Genomic DNA, 16433 nt, shown 5'->3' on the forward strand with positions numbered 1-16433 from the left:
TAAGTGTCTCTAGAAGGGATGGTGGAGCCTGGTGGGCTGCCGCCTACGGGGTCGCACAGAGTTGGACACGACTGAAGCGACTTAGTAGCGGCAGCAGCAGCAGAACTATGATCAGGTTTTCATGGTCTATATCTCTGGTGCCAGGTACATTGTCTGGTAGGATATGTATGTGTGTGTATTCACATATATATTTACATATGTATGTGCACATATATATATGCACATGTATATATGAGTATATATGTTAATAAATGTGTTTCAAGATTTCAGCCTTTTGCTGGATATTCTGAGTGTGCTAGAGAGTCAGTATCAGAAAGAATCAAAGTCAATTTTGTAATCTTTTGCTGTTTCCTTTCATTCCATTTCCGTTCCCAATCTATCCGCTTTTCCTAAAATCTCTTTTTAAAAAAATTAGTTAGCAGAACTCTCATTTTTCCCTTCAGCCACACTGGAACTTCAGGTCTGTGCCACATATTATGATGTATAAATGTAGCTAAGGGCTGAGCCCTGCCTCGAGGAGATCGTGTTTTACTTGTGTGCGATGTCACTACATAATTGTAGTCTGTTTCTGTGCTTCCCAAATGGGAGTGATTTTGCCCCCAAGGAAACATTTGTCTTGTTTGCAGACATTTTTTATTGTCATCAGTAGGAGTTGCTCCTGGCATCTAGTGAGTAAAAGCCAGAAATGGTGTTGAACATCCTACCGTGTGCTGGAAAACCTCCCACAACAAAAATTGTTGAGTCCACAATGTCAGCAGTACTGAGTCTGTGAGATTCATGTCGCGATGGGGGTTTGAACAGAGTGCAGTAGAGCCCTGAGCAGTGTTGGGGTGCTTTGGGGAAATTTGACGCTTGTACTGCATAGTGAAATTTCATAATATAAATAGTAACAACTATTAAATCAGAATGTACCACACATATTATTTTAGGCACATTACCCTTTATTGTCTTATTACCCTATCAATTTAACTAGTTACTGTTATCCCCAGTTTACAGAGAAAAAAATGAAGTTCGTGTTTAACCAGCTCAGCTTCTTTGATAGATACCTTAAAGAAAAAAGAAAAAGTATTTTTCAGAGCAGTTCATAGCAAAATTGAGCTGAACGTACAGAGTTCCCACATCCTCTTGCCCCCACAAACACATAGCCTCCCTATTAATCAGCATTGCACATCAGAGTGGTGCCATGTTTGAACTGATGAACCTATGCTGACCCCACATTATCGTTCAGAGTCCATGGTTTACATTAGGTTTGCTTTCAGCGTTGCACATGCTGTGGATTTTGACAGATGTGTAATGACATGTCCCCACCATTACAGTATCACACAGGGTAGTCTCACTGCCCCGAATGCCCTCTGTGCTCTGTCTGTGCCCTGATCTGAAAGTCCCGTGTGCTCCCTCCTCTGGCAACCGCTGGTCTTTTTACTGTCCATGTAGTTTTGCCTTTTCCAGAATGTCACATACTTGAAATCATACAGTATGTAGCCATTTCAGATCAGCTTCTTTCACTTAGTAAGATGCATTTACGTTTCCCTCACATCTTTTCATGGCTTGATAGCACATTTGTTTCTAGTGCTGGATGATATTCCACTGTCTGGAGGTACCACGGTTTCTCTATGACATATACCTTTAAAAATTAAGACATATACCTTTAAAAATTACCACAAAATGTACAAATGGCAAGTCTGTAGTTTGAAGACTATGTGTGTGTTTTATATATGTTTATGTTACTGTGTATGTATGTGTGTACGCATGCAAATAAGTGAAACTACCATTGAGAACAAAATGTAGAACATTCTTCTTACTCAGAAAGGTCCCCGGACAGTATTGACCCCAAGGCAGTCACTGTTCTGACTGTAGACTAGCTTTGCCTCATTGAACTCTGTGTTAAGTAGAGGCACACAGCACCTCCTATTACACTTTGTGTCTGTCTTTTGCACTGTGTCTTTTTAAAAATTCATCCGTGTTGTTACATTTTGTAGTAGTTTGTATTTTTTATTTTTTTCATGACTGTGTTTCATTCTGTGGATTGAATATACTGCAGTTTCTTCAACTATTCTTCTTTTGATGGGCATTTGTGTTTCTGGCTTTTGGCTATAGTGAATAAAGCTCCTATGAACATCATTGTAGATCTGTAAATAATACTCTGTTTTTGAATATCTACCTAGGAGTACAATTGCTGGGTTATAGGTTAGGCATGTATTTAACTTTATTAGAAATTTCCCGGAGTTTTCCAAAGAGCCTGTACCATTATACACTTAACATCTGCAATATCTAAGAATTCTAGTGGCTCCATTTCCTGTACCTTTTGGCACTGTAAGTCATTTTTTATCATCCTGTCAATCTTACAAGTTTGTATGATACCTATTTTGCAGAAGAAAAACCTTAGCCTTCTCTTTGATATAATCAGTTTCTCTTTGGTTAGATATCTGCTGCAAAACTATCTTCAATCCACAGATTATATCAGGGTAGGTTTACAATGCCAATAAAATATGACAAGCTCAGTCTTTTAAAAGTGGAAAAAGGCTATAAGCCAAAATTGGCTTATCTGTAGCACCATATTCTCTCTTTCCTTTTCAATTGGACATGTACTCAGCATGAAATAAAAAAACGAGTTAAGGGGAATCCAGTTTGTGTGTCTGAGTGATTATGAAGTGTTTATGACAGCTCCTAGGCTGACACGCTCTGTAATGGTGTTACATTGACTTCTGAACACCTTCCAGTCTGCCTGCAGGCGTGTGTGTCTGTGTAGTCTGAGTGGTTTTACATTAACATCCACCCGGGGTAAGATCTTTTGACTACAGAAGTGTTACTTGCAAATGGAAGATACCATTAGGGCCGCTTCAAAGCTCCGTGATGGTATTTGGACTGGTGGTGCTGAAGTAATGGCTGGGGTTTTGAAGTGTAATGTCTAAATCTGCATTGCATAACTGGAGGAACGTGTGAGTTTAAACTGCTTTTCTTTGATCTTCCTTTCAAAAATCAGGATAAAGGGGAAAGGTTAAAGTTTCCTTAAGATACTCCTCTGTGTGTGTGTAAAAAAAATTTGGAAGTATGAAAATATGATTACAAGTTCCATTCATTATTTATGTTCTGCGGTTTTCATATTGTTCTTGAAACTCACTTCCTTCTTGCCTCAAGTTTTGTATTTTGAATTTAGTGTTAAGACCAAAATACAGACTTGGTTGCTGTCTGCTTTATGTGGTTAGCGAATATCTGTTCTATAAGTTGTTAGTCCTCACAAATATGCGTTTTAGGTGGTTTTTGTGGTTTGCATTTTTTTCTTGATGGCATGCAGAGTAGGTTACAAAGATACTGACACTCTGACATTAACTGAATCATTTGTGGTTAGCTAGGCAAAAAATAAAACAAAAAACTTGTCCCCTATTTCCTCCTACTTTTAGGAGCTTTCAAAAGAATTACTTTTTTTTTTTACCATTAGGAATAGTTTGCTCAAAGTGTGCTATCTTAAGTTTTTTAAACTGTTGGAGAAGAGTTGTACCACATAAAATGATCGCCTGGCAGTATCTTGTTCGAGCGAGGAAAGGAAAAAAAAAACAACTCGAGTTTAAAAACTGTTTTTGAATACAGTGTTAACAGGAGCTTCTGATGCCCCTTTGATCTGGACAAGTTTTCCTTTGTTTTCTTATGTCTAAAATGAAAACATACCATCAGAGTGGAGAGAGCTTGCTTTGTACTTGTGATTGGCACTCATGTAGCTAGGTGCTGTCCTGCTGTTGCTTAGGACCCAATATGTTAGTGTAAGGTGACACTTCCATCTCCTACCCCTGTCTCTTGTTGTATGTTTTTACTTTTACCCTTTTTCTCTAACTAAAGAAATTGTGTGTGTGTATGTATTTACCTTTCCTCCTCAATTAAAGAAAATTATTGTTGTTACTCTGTAAGTTAAAAAGGCTATTGGGAATTCCCTGGCTGTCCAGTGGGTAGGACTGTGTGCGTCTCTTGCAGGGGGCATGAGTTTGATCCCTGATCCCTCAAGGGGCATGGCTTGACCAAAAAAAAAAAAAAAAAAAAGAGAGAGAGAGAGAAAACGCACAACAACAATGCAAAAACTGTCATGAACCAATCTTCATTTTAAAGGACTTCATACGTTCAGTTGTGCTGTATGTATGTGAGAGAACTAGCAGAGTGATAACTTACATACTTGTTTATTTAAATAGACCAAGTAAGGGCCTTTTGTTGCCTGAGGAACTGAATTCTTTAGTGTAAGACCTGATCGCCTCTTCATTCCTCCTTTCTCTCTGTATATTTTTACCTTTAGACTTTGCAAGACCTAGAAGGTTGTTAATGGCAACTGGAGACCTAGTTCCCATTAGCTGGCTAAGGGGCCATGCTGAAGACCTTTCTCTCTCTATTTTTACCTTTTATCTCCCCCCCCCCCTTTTTTTTTGCGTGAGGGGCTGGGAGGGTATCAGAGAAGCTTAAAATTTATTTGTAGAATCTCCACATTTTCCATATATATTGAGATAAACATTAATAGATTATTTTCAAAGCAGTTTTAGGTTTACATAAAAGTTGAGGAGAAAGTATAGAGAATTCCCATGTATCCCTCAAACATAACTGCCTCCCTGCCCTGTTTTCCCCTGTTAACATCTTGTATTAATAATGGCAACGCCTGGCTTACAAGATCTTAGTTCCCAGACCAGGGGTTGAACCTGGACCCATAGCAGTGAAGGTGTGGAGTCCTAATCACTGAACCACCAGGGAATTCCCGAGGTACTTTTTTTTAAATTAGTGAACTAGTATTGACACTTTATTAACTTCAGTCCATAGTTTACATTTTTCTCCTAAGTGAAAAAATTCTGTTTGGTATTACTTTTAACTCTAAGACTGATGAAGCAATATTTACTTATTAAGGACTTCATTTCAGTTGTGTCTATATGGCTGCTACATGTGAGACAATTAGAAAAGATTGATGTCTACATTTGTTTATTTAAGTGGGCTGTTTTTACATCATTCTTGGTAAGAAAACCTGTTGCAGGTAAAAACTTCACATGAACACGGAACAGTTGGAATGAGTGTGGGATGTTTGCCAGGTGGAGTGGCCCTTGATCTTGAGCAGGAGTGTGAAGACCAGTGTGATGAAACGCGCTGCCCAGAGGAGGTGCTGCTCGTCTCTTAGGTATTGGTCCTTCTCTTGAGAGCTGGAAAGCTTAGGAAGTGTTATACCAGTGGGTTCAAGAATGAGTTGTACCCAAATGTATTTCATGATATGGTATAGCAAATTTCCAGATATTAAATATTAACATGTTTTGAAAACAAGGGGGCAAAGGCAAATTATGCTAAGTACCATTAAGAGTGAACGATGAGGCCAATATAGACCTAGTCAATTATTTATCAGTTCATTCATTCAACCAGTATCTTTTTTTTAAATATTTATTTTTGGGTGGGTGGGTCTTAGTTGGGGTGTGCGGGTAAGTGTGTGGGCTCTGTAGTTGTGGCTTATGGGCTGTCAAGTTGTCACATGAGGGTTCACTTGCCCCTTGGCATGTGGAGTCTTAGTTCCTCGACCAGGGATCAAGCCCCTGCCTCCCGTTCACTGGAACGTGGATTATTAACCACTGGACCACCAGGGAAGTTCTGAAAAGCATCTTCTTGATTTAACTCTCTCTTGTGTGCCAACTATGTGTTTTGCATAATTTATTTCAGTTAGTTCAGTCGTTCAGTCGTGTCCGACTCTGTGACCCCATGAATTGCAGCACGCCAGGCCTCCCTGTCCATCACCAACTCCTGGAGTTTACTCAGACTCAGGTCCATTGAGTCGGTGATGGCATCCAACCATCTCATCCTCTGTCATCTGCTTCTCTTCCCGCCTTTAATCTTTCCCAACATCAGGGTCTCTTCAAATGAGTCAGTTCTTTGCATCAGATGGCCAAAGTATTGGAGTCTCAGTTTCAATATTTTATTGATAAGTAAAACATTTTATTAAGAACTATGAAATTTAGTACCATTACTTTGTTACATAGATATGTTATTACACTTATTTTAAAGCCAAATTCAGATTTAGCCCACTTAAATAGTTTATAAACACAAATCCAGCTTATTTTCTGCTGTACTAAACTGTTGGAGTCCTTGATGTTGTTGATGTGGTCTTTGTAACTGATGGTCTCTCTTGGCATTGTTGCCATAGGCCATGATTTCGGAATAAGAATACAACTTCTGGGGTCCTACCTACTGGGGGCTTTTGAAAGTGCAAGTGTTAGTCTCTCAGTCGTGTCTGACCCTTTGTGACCCTGTGGACTCTAGTCCACCAGGCTCCTCTGTCCATAGAATTTTCCAGTCAAGAATGTTGGAGTGGGTTGCCATTCCCTTCTCCAGGATGCTTCTGACTCTTAGATTTTCTAGCTGGAACCAGAGGCAATGTTCGGAGAATTCAGATGTGAAAGATATTTTTGACTGGAAGTCGGGATGTGCTTGAGACAAACATGAGGAATTCTATTTCTCATGTCTTTTATGTCTGATGCCTTGGCCTTTTAATTTATATTTCCAGTCTAAAATTGGTATAGCCATTTTGAAAAATAGGTAAGTTAATGCCTCTATTTAAGTTTTTTTAGAGATTGAAACTTGCTAAAGTGTTTATCAAAGAAAAAGACTACTAATCATTATCTTTTGTGTTTGAACTGCTTGAGTTATAGGGGGGAACATAGAGTAATTTTTTATGTTTCCTATCTTTAATAGGGACTGCATTTGCTTTGAGTGTTTGTGTGAATTTTTACGAATCAACATTTTTCCATTTCAAGGGCTGTCACTTTATTATAACCCAGTCATTTTACCTTATATGGGGAGGAGAGCTTGCTTATTACTGGATTTGGAATTAAAGTGTGAATTCAATCAGGACCAAAAGCTCTAGTTTTTCCAGAGCTGCTAAAAAGAATCTCATTCATATTTTGTGCTGATTAGCATACATAATGCTGGGAATCAAGGGTCCTTCAGGACAGAACTCTTATTTCATGTGCCCTGATAGAGGACCATTATACTAAAGGTTGTTTATTTATTTAGATTGAGGCAGCATTGCTTTGCCAGAGAAGACTGATTTATGCCTTTCACTCACTGCTGCATAACAGAGCTAAATCCATAATTTGTAGAATCAAGCAACCGTATTGGGCCAGAGACTATCAGGCCATCCATGAAATAGTATAACTGAATTCCGATAAGCATGTGAAAAAGTGTTCAAGCACCTTCTTTGAAGAAAATGCAAATTAAAACCACAGTGAGAATCCCACTGAACATCCACCAAAATGATACCAAGTGTTGAATGTGGAACAGGTAGAGAACTCTCTTACACTGGTAAGTTGTTCAGTTACTGTTTGATTAAAAATCTCCAAAATGTGCCCATATTCCTAGTACAAAAGCACTTTCAGTAGCATGTACTCAAATAAACATGTTCCCTAAATACCATGTGCAAGAATATTCATAGCAGTATTCCTTATGATGTTACCATTTTAAAAATGGTAAAAACATGACACTCATACAACTGTAAAATGGACATGTGTCATAGATTTTATTTAACTTGTTAATGAGGTGTTAGGCAAGTTATCGCTGGTTCAAACGAGAATCTGAAGAATGGTATAAGCAGTTCGGAATGCTGAAATGAACCTGTTAAGAAATGTGAACCTACCTCATATCCTGTTGGGACAAAAGTGTACTGCTTGGGATCTTCTTTATGAGTGGAATTCAATTGCATCCCTGCTAGACAAAGTTCATTTGCATTTCTGAGGGTAAGCATCAGCTGCCTTACTATCAGTTTTCTACAACTTAAAGTATTGTAAGATAGCCTGGTCAAGACAAAGGTGCAGGTTCTTACAGAATCAAATTACCCCAAAGGATCTGCTGTACAATTCTTGATAATCCATCGAAAGAACACTCAGTAATCTTTTTACCCTTTGAAAGTTTGTGCCGTTTTTCCTGATATTTTATGAGCCCAAACTAGAAACAACTGAGACGTCCATCAGCCAGTGGTAGAATGGATAAACTGTAGTACTTTTATGCAATGGAAATCTGTGTAGCAACAAAAATAATCATATGCAACAATACAAATGAATTTCACAGGCATGTGATGTGTAAAAGAAGCCATTCACGAAAGAGTACATACTGTGTGTTTCCATTTAAATAAACTTGAACAAGAAAAACTTACGTGTTAGAAAAATCAAGATAGTGGTTATTGTAGTGACCCAAAGATGAAAAGAGCAGATAAAACCAAGGAGGGTCTTAGAATGCAGGAATGGAAAAACCAGACCCTTGTTGTCTTTCTCTCCCGCATGTTGTAACTACTAACAGATTTCAGGTCTTCCTGAGCAGTATAACCTATCTCTCCTCCTAGTCCATCAGTTCAGTTCAGTCGCTCAGTTGTATCTAACTCTTTGTGACCCTGTGGACTGCAGCACGCCAGGCCTCCCTGTCCATCGCCAACTCCCAGAATTTACTCAAACCCATGTCCATTTAGTTGGTGATGCCATCCAGCCATCTCATCCTCTGTTGTCCCCTTCTCCTCCTGCCTTCAGTCTTTCCCACCATCAGGGTCTTTTTTCAGATGAGTCAGTTCTTTGCATCAGGTGGCCAAAGGATTGGAATTTCAGCTTCAACCTTAGTCCTTCCAGTGATATTCAGGACTGATTTCCTTTAGGATGGACTGGTTTGATCTTGCTGTCCAAGGGACTCTCAAGAGTCTTCTCCAACGCCACAGTTCAGAAGCATCAATTCTTTGGCGCTCAGCTTTCTTTATAGTCCAACTCTCACATCCACACATGACTACTGGAAAAACCATAACCTTGACTAGAGAATCTTTGTTGGCAAAGTAATGTCTCTGCTTTTTAATATGTTCTCTACGCTGGTCATAATTTTTCTTCCCAGGAGCAAGTGTCTGTTAATTTCATGGCTGCAGTCACCATCTGCAGTGATTTTGAAGCCCAACAAAATAAAGTCTGTCACTGTTTCCCCATCTATTTCCATGAAGTGATCGGACCGGATGTCATGATTTTAGTTTTCTGAATGTTGAGTTTAAAGCCAACTTTTTCACTCTCCTCTTTCACTTTCATCAAGAGGCTCTTTAGTTCTTTTTCACTTTCTGCCATAATGGGTAGGGAGAAGGTATTTGCCTTACTCTTCCCCCACCCAGTATATGTGCCTCATCCAATCAGCAAATGACCTGTAAGACCCCTATCCTACTCCTGGTCCTTTGGACCAAGGACCCCTGTTCAGGTTCGGTTCTCCCTTGAGCTGGCCTGCTGTTCTAACAGTGTCTCCTACTCTAATAAACTTCACTTCCCTCTCATTCTGTCTCATATCTGGAAATTCTTTTCCAACCCGTGCCCGGACCACGAGAGTTATGGTTATTGTTGCCTTGGGTACGTGACTGGGAATGGGTGTGGAGGGACCTTCCGAGTGTCCATAACGTTCTGTTTCTTGATGTCTGTGCTGGTAACAGATGTGTATTTACATTGCAGATTCATTAAGCTGTACATACACCTAAGATTTCTGTATTACTTCTGTGTCTGTTATCTTTCAGTAAAGTTTGCTAAGAAGAATCAATAGCACACCATAGTTCTCCATTTGCAGTGTCTCAGAGGGAAGCTGGGGGTGTAAATATGTACTCCTGTCCTGATTCTCTGGCTTGTAGAATGTTATTATTATTATTGTTCTTTGTGTTTGATTGACTTTTCTATTTTGTAGTCAGATGTCTTTGAAAAGTCATCAGGATTTCAGAGGCAGGTTTGGTTCTGAGGGCTAGATGACCTTCATGTGCTTTTAGGATTCTCTGAAAGCACTTACAAAGCTCCCCCGCTACTTTACAGCCTTTTGTGTGTGTGTGTGTGATTGTCTCGGCTGTTATAATTTCCTTTTGCCTTCGATTGAGTTGTGAGATTCTAAACTTGTCCTCCCCTCCACTGCTTTTTGGTTTGGTATGTAATTTGCATATTTTCACCATGCGAAAGCTATTTTCTATGGTTGGAAAAGATTTTTTTCCAACAGTGTGAACAAATCATTCTTTGTTCTCCTTATTGTGCCTCCAAACTGGTACGTCCGGTTTATGCTCCAAACAACAAAAGTCTGTCATCAGAAATTAAAATGCCAGTAAGAACAAAGGCAGAGCCCATGAGGAGCTATTGGAGAGGTTTCCTCCCTATTTGCTCCTCTCCCCAAGTTACTGCAGTTGCCAGCAAGTTGGAACTTTGCTTGGTAAATGCCTTGCTGGTAGTTCTACCCTTGTATTTATTATTAGTGTTGGTTTAAAAGTGAACTTAGAGCCCCTGGTGATTCTGCCAAGGATCAGTTAAAATCCTCTGAGGATTTTATTCTTCGCTATTTTCAATGAGTTTTGTTTTGTTTTTTTAAGAAACCTAAAAATCAGTTTGAAAGGCTTAAAAAAATCAATTTGACACTCATTTATTTGAGAGCAATATTGCCAGTGAACATGTTGTATAAAATGATTAGAGGTAATTAAAGACGGCAGCCAAAGTGTAGCCTGTAAGACCATATCCATTTTCTCTGTGTCCTCCCTAAAATGTGCACATCTTATCTGTATACACATTATTAGCACTTTTTCTGTTCTGAAATTGTATTCCAGTGTAGAATTTGCCTATATTATTTGGAGGGTTCTCTCCTCCAAGTGTCATGCTTGACATTTGTGACTCTTTAGGAAACTTTAAATTTGTGACTCTAAAGGAAACTTTAGAATTCTGCTTCTATCAATTTTGATTTTAACATGTTCATAAATTTCTGTCACTATTTAGTAAATAGTGATAGTGCTTTCCCCGCTTCCTTCCCTGATGTTTTAATGAAAGATTCTAGGACCTTAACTTAGACATAAGAAGGACGGGGTAATGAATATAGGGATGTATTTTGTAATCAATCCTAATGTTTTTTCTTAACCTGTTGCTGTACATTTAAAGAGGGATTTAGAGTGAAAGCTTAGAATAGAATAAGGCATTTCGGTTTGTTTTAAAAGCTGTTATGCTCAAAAGTGTGGTATGTTCAGATTTCAGAATGTTTTTGTATATCAAAGTAAGCTCTTGGGTATTAAATCCAATGATGATAAATGTTTATCATATTGTGAATGTGCCATGACAGGTTTGTTATATTCTTTATTATAATTTAGTATAGCAGCTCAGGTAAATATGTTTAGACTTCTTTTTTTTAAACTTTAGAATTTTTTTTATACTTTTTTTTTTTAAAGCTTTATTTGATAGAACCAAAAGCTAAATGCTAAACTTGTGGCATATGGAAATAATATTACAGAGCAGTGGATTTTGTGTTAGAATACTGTGATTTGTTATAGGTATAATAAACCTTATTTGTGAGAAGTGGTTTTCGTTACTCTGAATTATAACTTCAGTGCAATATTTACAGTATTGTTTTACAGTTTATTTTTCATTTCATTCTTGGTAGAAATAGTATATATATTGAAGAATACTATTTATCCATTGTCCACCAAGCAATTTATTTTTGAAAAGTAAATGGCTTGGCAGCTTTGGAGATAGCCAGTAATGTACTTATAATGTAATTGGACTGTATTAGTGATATACATTCGGTGAAGGTGTTCTTAAAATCAAAGAGATGATGGTAATTTTTAGATTTCAGAGAATGTGTGGTTATTTGATGGGGTGGGAGATTGGACAAAATGACCCTTTAAGGATTTTTCTAAATTTAAAATTCTGTTCTATAAGAATAAAATATAGATTTAAGAGCTGTAGTTATCTAATGGCCTTCATAGTTCATTTAGAAATTTAATGTTTATAGAGGAATTTGTAGAGAGGTAAACTCTTTTAGTTTGCTATCCTGAGTTTGTAGCTTTTGTGTGTTTAATTCGTGGTAGGTGGTGCTGTTGTTGCATAGTTAGTGGGAAGAGCCTAGCGTTCCTCATAGCTTTTGCTTCTCAAGTGCTATAGAGGGATTTGCCACTGTGGTCAATAAATGCATTTTAATTATTTTTATATTCTAAATGAATATGATGGCTCTTTGGGCATTACCATAATTTAACATTTATAAGAGACAAAATTATTTATAGTATGAAGCACTTCAATTCAGGTAGAAGAGAAGCTGAAGATCTAAAAAAATGTTGATCTAAAAGGCAGCTCTGCAGTTTTATTGTTTAATATGGGAAGACTGATAAACCTTTTGTAATGTATAAATTGTTGATATTTTAAACTCCTTGTTTGGCAGGCCTGTTTTTAAAGAAATACCATCGGTGTGTTTACTTTATGGAATGTTTACCATTTTTACATCTGTTGTAAGTTTTTGGGTTTATAGAATGAGTTTTACAATATTTGCCGTTTTCTTGATCTGATATAACATATTCTATCAAATACTTCACAATTAAGAAAATGTATTGGGAATGACATTACCACTTACAGTACTCTGGAAATACTTTCTTAACTAATTATGGTTTAATCTGTGCAGTATTTCAGTTAGCAACAGATTGTCCTTTTGAACTACTAATTTTGAAAAGCAGTTGTTTTCACACTTGACACATATATTAGTCTACCTCTTTTACTTTTGGATTAATAGGCTACTCTACCCTTTGTATTTGAGGAACAAATGTGATAATGACTCAAAATGAACAGAGATTCATACAGTGTTTGATCTTAGTGTAAATAAAAATGAAATTTAAGGATGCATACATTTTTAATGAATAAAATATTGAAACCATATTCATTTTGAGTTTGTTTAGCATCTTTATCATCTCAACTTATAAATGCAAAGAATATAGGCTCAGAGGAGGTAGAAGAAATGTGGAGATGTTGGTCAAAAAGTATAAAGGTTCAGTTTTATAAGTTGAGTAAGTCAGGAGACCTAATGTTTAGGCATGGTGATTGTAATTAATTACATTGTATTGAATACTGAAAAAATAGATTTCTTGACTTTCTTTGGTGGTCCAGTGGTTAAGACTCCATGCTTCCACTGCAGGGGGCTGTGAGTTTGATCCCTGGTCAGGGAACTAAGATCCTACATGTCATGTGACATGACCATAAAAGAAAGAAAAGAAAATTAGATTTCAGGTACTTTTATCACATACAGAAGGTGATTCTGAGAAGGTGACATATATATATACAGGTATATGTATATCAAATCTTCGTGTTGTACACCTAAATACATACAATATTTACTAAAATATATTTAGAGAAGAAGATAAGTAATAAAGGTTTATAGAGGTCAAATGATTTACTCTAGGAGGTTAACAGCTAGGGTTGCAGAATCGTAACTGGCACCCAGGTCATTCACCCTCCACCTCAGTGTTCTTTGCAACATGTTTTGCTTTTTCTCATATATAGCACATTTGTGAAAGTTACTATAGCATTTAAGTTCTGCTTTTCAGAGTGCTAAGAATATTTATTTTCATACATAGAAAGCTGAATACTAATAAAAATCCTAGCTGCTTTGCTCTAAAATGGAAAGCAGTCATGTAGAAACTGAACAAACTTTAACAAACTTGTAGTTTATTAAAGATAAAAATTCTAGGCTTCCAAAACAGACCTTTTATTTTCCTATTCATATGAAGTGCATGCTCTTAACATTTTCTAAAAATATTTATGATAATTTAACATATCAATATGCTTAATGTGTATGGTCACCATAAGTGTGTGTGTGTGTGTATATATTACATTTGAGACCAAAAATCATGGTGAAAATTTAGGAGATCTTGTTTTTGTATAATAATGTTCTGACCTTTGTTTTTATTTCCTGAATTTTTTCTGTCTCCTTCTGCAGATCAGTGGGGAAGCACAGGAACTTTTTTCTGTTCGACATGGCCCAATTCGAGCGGCTAGAATCTTGCCTGCTCCACAGTTTGGTGAGTGTAGCCCTTAAGAAGAAACAAATCATTCAGAAAGAGGTTTCTCTTTTATGGTCTTGGACACAGACAGCAAGAATGATAACTAAAGCCTGTTTTCCTCCAAGTGTCCAGAGCCTTCCCCTCCTCCCTCCAAGATAAAGTCTTAAGTTCAGTCAGTTGAGATGGAAATAGGTAATCTTAACCAATTCAATATGGCCATTCACTTTCTGCTGTGGTTTTGATTTATCTTCCTCCCCTTTGATCTCCATTTAGTCTCTGACTTTGCTGGCTCTTTCCTGAAGCCCTCTTCTCTATTGGTTTTCATGGCAGCGCTCTTCCCAGATCCCTTCCTTGCTGACTGTGCTGCTTTTGTTATGTTGCTCGTTTAGCTTTCTGCTGTGGGTGTTCCCCAAGTCTCTGATGTTCTCAGGGTCTTTGCTCTTCTCAGTTTTACTCACTGCCTTGGAGAGCTTGGTTTTCACCATTATCTCGATTGCAAATGAGTCTCTTGCCTGTATTTATAGCGATGGCAGAAGTACAACTTTGAACTTTTGGCCTTGAATTTCTGCTTTACTAATGAAAACTTCTTAATGTTGTATGTAAATATTAGGCATTTTTTATTTAAAAAATAAGATATATGGTTAAATTATATCAGTTGTTTAGAAGCCTAAATAACTCCCAACTGTTTAATCATCTGAGCTTTCTACATACTGTTTTTTCTCTTCAATTTGCCAGTGTTTGCTCAGTAATGTTTTTGCATGTACATTAAAAACAATCATTTCAATACCATTTGTATACTTATAAAAGAGAATATTAAAATATTCAAATTCTGTTATATTTTTAAAGTTTGTACAGAAGTTGGGAAATCTTCCTAACACTGTATAGTTACTTCTCTAAATTGGTGAGAATGATGTTTATTTAAACAGAGTTTATTTAAACTCTGCCTAAGTATTATTAGAGATTAATATAATTATTAAATCTGCTTAATTGAAATGTTAAAGGTAGAGGTAATAAGGCAATAATATCCTGCAGTCATGTGAAGATTTTTTCTTGTTATTGAAGTATGTGGCATTATATAGTTATCAACTCTGTCTCTGCTTCACACACACTCTTTTTTCTGTTACATTTGTGTTTTGGTGAAAGTTTTGACAAAGAAGATTATTTCTGGAATAGCCAGTGTTCTCTTTGGATGATTGGAATTAAGAACTTTATTACTAAAGGAGTCTACTGTGTCTTTGTTTCTTTTGTATGTAATTCACAGGGGCAGATTTTTCTCCTTTCATTTCATTTATGAAGTTCTTCTCTTTATATCAACTATTTACTATTTATTAAAAAAATTTTTTTGGTTGCATGGTGTGGCTTGTGGGATCTCGTTCCATGACCAGGGATAGAATCCAGGCCCCCGTCAGTGGAAGCATGGAGTCCTAACCACTGGACTACCAGGGAATTCCCCTCTTTGTGCCAATTATTAATGTTCACCTTTTCTCAAAATTTTTACTTTTTTTTTAAAATATGTTTATTTATTTAACTTGTATATTTGGCCGCATGAGGTCTTTTTTGTGGCACGTGGCACCTTCATTGTGTCATTCAGGATCTTTCAGTTGCAGTCCATTGTTCTCCAGTTTTGGCACATGGGCTTAGTTATTCTGCAGCATGTGGGATCTTAGTTCCCCAACCAGTGATTGAACATGCGTCCCCTGCATTGCAAGGCGGATTCTTAACCACTGGACCACCAGGGAAGTCCCAAATTTTTTACTTTGGACAGAAATACTTCATGGGAGAGTATAAAACTTTAGAAGTTATGTAGGATTTGAGTTTGTTTAATTTACTTTGTCTAATTAAAAGAAAAATTTCTCCATCCACTATAATATACCTTTTTAATATACTTTAATTTTAATATTTAAGATGTAATTTCACAAAGCTAAATGTCTGACTTACAGAAAATGCATGTGTTGGTTTTATTATTTAATTTTTTAGATTTGTTTTTGTCAAAGCTATACATGCAACTGATTAGATAAATTTTGTAATGGAAAATAGACTACCTAATTCCTCTCTTTTGCCCATTTTGTTTCTGCAAGCATTTTGGTGGAATAAGTCTTTAATAGTTTCTGGAAAAAGGACGTGTGGTGGATCTTGTTTTTCTGAAGATGTCTTTATTCTTCCTTAATTAATTCTTGATTGTTAATTTGGCTGGATAAGAAATACGTGTAAGTAATGTTACTTCAGAAATTTGAAGGTATTAATCTGGTGTTATGGTTGAAGAATCTTAAGTCATTTTGATACCTTTTTCTTTGTAAATGACTTGTTTATTTCTCTGGGACCTAGTAGAATGTTGGCTTTATTCCCAGTGTTCTGAAATTTTGCAGTGTTGTTTGTTGGTTCATATATTATTCTGGGCCTCTTCAGTAGTATAGTTTTGAGAAAGTTCCTTGAACTACTTTTTTGATGATTTCTTTTCCTAAATTTTCAGTGTTCTCTCCGGTACTTGTATTTGACTTACACCCCCAGAATGATTAGTTAAAAAATAATTTCATCCCTGTTCTCTTTGGGATATTGTCTGAATGTGGTTTGCTAACTCTTCTTGAGTAATTCTTTGCTGTTACCCTTTTTTCTTAACTTCACTTTCTCATACCCAACACATCCCTCC

At 36.8% G+C, this 16433-nt stretch overlaps 1 protein-coding gene across 6 annotated transcripts in view; it reads left to right on the plus strand.

Moving 5' to 3' along the window:
- BCAS3 (BCAS3 microtubule associated cell migration factor) overlaps positions 1 to 16433 on the plus strand; it is a 576922-nt gene that overhangs the window by 41774 nt on the left and 518715 nt on the right. For all 6 annotated transcript variants that reach the window (XM_065910780.1, XM_065910783.1, XM_065910782.1 and 3 more), the window contains exon 6: positions 13723 to 13804. In XM_065910780.1, coding sequence (XP_065766852.1) covers positions 13723 to 13804 — 82 coding nt within the window. The remainder of the gene's footprint in view (positions 1 to 13722; positions 13805 to 16433) is intronic.

The sequence above is a fragment of the Muntiacus reevesi genome, chromosome 18 (assembly GCF_963930625.1).
Source record: "Muntiacus reevesi chromosome 18, mMunRee1.1, whole genome shotgun sequence".
NCBI classification, from domain to species: Eukaryota; Metazoa; Chordata; class Mammalia; order Artiodactyla; family Cervidae; genus Muntiacus; species Muntiacus reevesi.